We start from the raw sequence: 6,000 nt of genomic DNA, 5'->3' as shown, positions 1-6,000 counted from the left end.
ATGCGCACGTCCAGGGGCGCTGGAGGTAACGCTGAGGCCGGCGGCCCTCTCTGCCGCTCCCAGAAGGCCACTGGTGCCAGCCTACGACCAGAGGACCACGCCTGGGCTGAGCGGGAACATCTGCCGAGTGAGCAATGCGTGAGGAGGGCAAGTTGACCCCCCAAAGGCTACGACCACCACGCGGGGGCCAGGGCTGGGGACTGGAGAGGCCATTTGGGCAGGGAGACAAGGTCAGTGGATGAGGAGCCAAGGGTCTGACCTCCCAGTGTGGCTGGAGAAGCAGGGACGCCATTGCCCAAGGAGAAGCAGCAGCGCCCGACGTCGCTCGCTGGGGGCTGTGCTGCCCCGCCCTCGCCCCGCGTTGCATGCTGGGTGCTACAAATACCCGCGAACTCCCCACACCCCTCACCCCCATACCCTCCCACGCGCCAGTGCACGTGCTTACCCGCCGCTTGCCAGTTTGCGCATGCGTGCCTTCCAGGACGGCCCGGAATAGGCTTCTCCTTGGCCAATGGACTGTGGCCTTCCTCCAGGCTCATCCAATGAGCTCATCAGATGCTTTGGCGTTGACCAATGGGGCTTCGAGTGACCTGAGGGGTGAGGCTGGCCCCGCCTTCCGTGCCTCGCGGAGACGCTAAGAGAAGGCTGAGTTGGGTAAGAGGGGCGTTCCGGGCAGCGCCTTCAGAACTGTTGGATTTCTGTGAGATCACTGGAAGCCGGGAGGCGTTCGGTCGTTTATAGAGTCAAAGGGGACTAGGGACCCAGATTCCTGGGGTCTGAGGAAAGAGAAGTCTGGAGAGGGGAGTGGACTCCTGGGCCTGAGGGGGACGAGGCCCGGGCCCTGGACTCCTGGGTTTGAGGGAGGAGGGGTGGGCCTGGGATAACATGTCCTGCGGGAAACGGTGACTGAAGCCAAGTTCTCAGCTAGGACAGGAGTGGGCTCTCAGAATCCCGGGTTCTGATGGGGCTGGGGACTGGGATACCTGGGCCTTGAAATAGCATAGGTTCGAACCTGGGCTCCTGAGTCTGAGGGCGGAGGGACCTTTGCGCCACACCCCTGGATCCTGAGGTTGTAGAGTCTTTGGATGTTGAGCTCCTGGCCTTAAAGGAGTAGGTGGCTGGGTCTGAGAATTACAGCTATGGAAACTGAGGCACAGTAAACTTATTAACTTGCTCAAACCCACAAGCTGGATAGGGGCGGACTGACTTTAGAGGTCATCGTTTGTGTACCGTCACCTCTGCCCCGCGCTCGCAGGAACCGGGATTTAGCCTCATTCTGTGTGATTGAAAAGTTTTCTCTTCATCGAATCACAGATCCTGAAAAGTTCTTCCAAACCTCTCTAAAAGGAGCCATGGGAACCCATCCCATCCCTGGTTTGCTGTTCCTCTTTCTCCTCGGAGTCCCCTCCACTCGTATGTATGAGGGGAGGCGGGAGGGGAGCAGCCGGCTCACAGGAGGGATTTCTGGTGGGAAAGGGGTGATTTGGGCCCCACGGAGAAGGGCAAGTATTTAACTTGATCTCATTTCCACCCCCACCCCACCCCCACAGTGGCACAAAATTTGTATTGTTACAAGAGTGTGTCCGTGATTATAGAAGATTATCCAATCACATTTAACTGGACTACAGAGAAAGTTGAGACTTGTGACAATGGGGCATTGTGCCAGGAATCCCTGCTACTTATTAAATCAGGTAAAATGAGAAGGGGCGGTTGGATTGGGTGGGAGGAAGGGTGATTGAGTCCGTGTCAATGCTCTTCCTCTCCCCCAGGCCAAACATTAGGCCCACCGTCCAGGGTCCTTCTCTCTTGTCTCCTAACAGGAACCAAGACAGCAATTTTGGCCTCTAAGGGCTGCAGCTCCGAAGGGTCACAGGCAATAACAGTTATCCAGCACTCTCCACCCCCCAGCATAATGGTGGTCTCCTACAGTAACTACTGTGACCACTCCTATTGCAACAACAGAGAGACCTTACCTGAGAGATGGATTTCAGAGATGATCCCAGGTACCTTGGGAGGGGAGAGTGAAACTATAAACCCCTGAGGAGACTGTAGGTCCTCCTCTTCTGTGTTCTCCCCCCCCCCCAGGTTCTATTTATTTATTTATTTATTTATTTATTTATTTTCCAATACAGTTTACATTCAGTATCATTTTGTGTTAGTTTCAGGTGTACAGCATAGCAGTTAGATAACTGTATACTTTACAGAGTGTCCCCTGATATTTCAAGTACCCACCTGGCACCCCTTTTTGTGTTCTTACTTTACTTAGGCACAAGTGGGCCATATACAAAAGGATCTCAGACCTTTTGCTTGTCTTTCTTTTTCTAAATTGTTACCTTGGGGTCTAAACACTTCTCAGAAGAGAGGGATATCAATGAAAGCTGGGGTATAAATTGGGTTTTGTGTTATTAAACAAGGTGTCAGTGGAGGTCTCTGAACAGGGTGGTGGCGTAATCAATCTAACAATTATTGCCACATGATCACAGCCTACTTCCCCCATTTGGCCTATCTTTTCAGCTCATTTCCTTCTCTTCCCCCTCTTATTTATTGTGTTTTAGCTGAGGCTAGTATTCAAAATACTTGGCAATGGGGATGGTATTGGCCAATCAGAATGGACACTGGTTATAAATCCCATTCCAGCCCTCCCATGCCTACCAGCTGAATATCAACACTGCAATTTCTCACAATTCCCCATATTCACCAAGTTGGCTCACACCTCCAGGCCTTTGTCCTTGATGTTTCCTTTGCTACCCCCACCCAACCCTCATTTTCACGTAGCTAATCTCTATTCACCCTCCACCTCAACTCAGGTGTCCACTCTGTGAAGACAAAATTCTTTTAGGTAGTTAGGTTCTCCTTTAATTTTTTGCTCCTATACCGAAGACTCTGTACCTACTGAGTTGTATTGAAGTTAATTACTTACATGTCTTTCTCCTTCTAGACAATGACTCTAGATGGGACTGTAACCTTCTCATTTCTGTATTATCACACCTAAGCACAGAGCTTGGAAGTCATGTTGGATGGGATTCCAACAGCAAAGAAAATCAGTTGGAAAAGAGTGGGGAGGTGGCAGTCATCAGCCTTGATTAGAATGGCTTCAGCAGGAAAGACTTGGGGAAGACAAGGCAGCAAGGAGAGACAACTCCAGAGGCAGGACATACTTGTAATTGTCCCTCTCTTTCCCCCTCCAGCTCAGAATATGTCATCAACCCTCCGTTGCCCAACCTGTGTGGCTTTGGGGTCCTGCTTGAGTTCACCTTTATTTCCCTGTCCCAATGAAACAACTCAGTGCTATCAAGGAAGACTTCGGGTCGCTGGAGGTAAACTGAACATCTGATGGTTTCAGAGGCTGTAAAACTAGACATCTGAGTGGATCCCAAGAGGTTCTGACACTCAGGCCCAGGAATGAGGGGGGATTGGATTCCTCTCTGGTTTCCTAAAACATCTGTGTCTCCCCATCCTTCCTTGTTCCATAGGAGACATCCACTCAACTTTGGAGGTCAAAGGCTGTATGTCCGTGCCTGGTTGCAAGCTGATGTCTGGGATATTCACAATAGGACCCATATGGGTGAAGGAAATATGTCCATACCAATCTCTCATTCAGTCCCGAAATGTTGAAAATGGGGCCACCACCTGGCTTCCCATTTCAGTTGGGAGGCTAGAGCTACTGCTGCTGCTATTGCTGTAATTGCTCGTTCATTGTTCCTTTGGAGACACCTCTTTGGACTGGGAGCCTTCTGACTGCTGGTCATCAATTAGTTGATAAGCAGGTGGAGACTTGAAGAACAGAGAGCTCCTATGGATGTATTTGGCATTTCTAATAAAGTTTCTGCTATGTTTTGTGTATCCCCCAGACTCAAAGTGAATTTTAGTGCTGAAAGGGCCTTTAAAATTTATCTCCTCCAACCCATACCTTTTGCAGAAAGGGAATCACAGATCTGGAAAACTTTAGTGAGTTTCACATACTACATAGCTATGGGCAGAGCCAAGACCAGAACTTTGATATTTTGACCTACAAGAATGTTCCTAGCAGCACTCTGTAATGGCCAAGAATTGGAGGCAGTCCAAATGCCTTCAACAGTAGAATAGATAAATAAATACACTCATCATCTCATACATGGCCACCTTTTGCCCTGAACTCGAAGTGGGGAGGAGTGGGTATCAATGTCCCTGGAAGAGTATGACCCCTTGTAAGTAATTATACTGTCGATAGTCAGTGTCACTTTAAGAAACGTTCAAACCTGTAGAGAATTTTTATGAGTTTATTTGACCAAACTGATGACAATTGCCAGGAAGCAAAACCTCAACTGGTTAAGATAATAGTCTGGAAAGTGGCAGTTTCACCACTTATACATTAGAATCAAAGGGCAAGATGTAAGGGAGTTACATGAAATTCATTGGTGATAGATTAGGGAGATGTGAGAAAGCAAGCTGGGAAATCTCCGGGATTGGATAAAAAGTAAAACAGATAGATACATACTTCTTTCACATTTGTGGGTATGGGAGAGTTAACAGTTATAATTAACATAACAATAACGAGAGAATTTGTGGTCTCCAACCTCTGTGTTTGTGCCCAGAGGGATCCAGAAAAAGGGAAGTTACCTCAACATTCCAAAGGTATGTTATCAGGTATGTTATCATAGATGCAAAAAGACAATAGACAGGCTCAATTAAGGTAAAGATTGACCTTTGTCAGGGAAGATTCTGGCCTAGGACATGACTGTCCGCCATGACTGACTTTTAGTTAGAAAGTTGTAACTTCAGACCATCCTATGTGGTTACTTTTGGTCTCTGAGTTTGTAAGGCCGCCACGCAGACCTCCCATGAGCTTGTCAGGCTTAGTGTATGACCCCTTTCTGTCCACATTGGTATTTATGGAGTGCTTACAGCATGGCAGGGTCACAGCCCTTTACAAGTGTCAGTTCACCTCATCCTCACAACTACACGATGGCAGTGTTACCGGGAGCGCGGAGTCGGAGGTGGCAGGGGCTCTCCCCTCCTCAGCTCTTATCAATCTTGTGAGAAAGAATTCAGACGTTAGAGACAGCAGCACTGAAGCACAGCAAGAGAATTCATTAAGAATGCACTTGGTGTAAAGCACAAGTGGGCAACTCAGCTAGTCTGAGTGCCCCACCCGGTGGGGATTCAAGAGGTTTTATACCCTCCCCCATATAGGTTTCAAAGCTCCTCTGCCCGATATCTTCAGCAGCAGGCTAGGTTTCAAAGTCCCCTTCTACACTGTTGTGGCTTATCTAGGAATGTTTGTACATACTTCTGGTCACCTGGTTTGGCAAGTTCTATGATGGCTGACTTCTTTGTTCAGTGGGTGAGATAAACTCCACCTTCTTTCCCCCTGCCCCCTTTTCCTGCCTTAGTAGCTCTCTATTCTGCCTAACTACATCAGGGATTTTATGATCCCCATTTTACAGATAGGGAAACTGAGACACTGAAAGTCTAAGTAAGATGCAAAAGCATGATTGCCAGTGCAGAAAAAGGATTTGAACCCAAGCAGTCTGGCTCAGCTATGAGAAGGGGAAATATAGAAAGCCAGGAGTGGGGTGTAGCCTGGGAGCTGCAAGCTTGCCCCTCTGGCAGCTGGGAAATGTGGAACCATCAGGACCCAAACTGAAAGAAGCCAGGGGCCTCAGTGCTCTGTCTGGAAGCACTTTCTAATCTTTGGGCCTTCCCTACACATGGGCAGCCTCCCCAGGAGGTGGGTGGGCACAGGCTGAGGCTGCCAGGGTGTGGGGCTGATAATGTCCTTGCCAGCTCCAAGCTGGAGGATAGGACTTTGTTTCTGGTCTGACAGTAAGTGCTGGAGAAGCCCTTAGGGACACAGTGATGGGCATGGGGGGAGCCAGGAGTAACTCTGATATTGTAAAAAGCCCAACACTTTATCTGGGTTCTTTGCTCTGGGCCAGAATAATACCTCTGGGTGGCAAGGATATACTGGTGTCTCCCAGTGGCTCAGAGACCAAGGACCAGAAAAATTGAGTTCTGATC

General features: G+C 49.0%; 1 protein-coding gene across 1 annotated transcript; it reads left to right on the top strand.

The window, feature by feature from the left end:
- Nucleotides 1-3,685, top strand: TEX101 (testis expressed 101; the record flags this gene model as incomplete). The annotated part of the gene is made up of 5 exons (XM_081119038.1): nt 1-127; nt 1,551-1,691; nt 1,821-2,003; nt 3,189-3,317; nt 3,474-3,685. 5 exons carry the CDS (start codon nt 1-3, stop codon nt 3,683-3,685), a joined length of 792 nt encoding a protein of 263 aa, XP_080975164.1.
- Nucleotides 3,686-6,000: the final 2,315 nt, after the last annotated feature.

Source organism: Miniopterus schreibersii (assembly GCF_964146895.1).
Source record: "Miniopterus schreibersii genome assembly, chromosome: 18".
In the NCBI taxonomy this organism is placed as follows: domain Eukaryota; kingdom Metazoa; phylum Chordata; class Mammalia; order Chiroptera; family Miniopteridae; genus Miniopterus; species Miniopterus schreibersii.
Note: the sequence above shows the minus strand (reverse complement) of the source record. Positions and strands in the feature narration are given on the sequence as shown.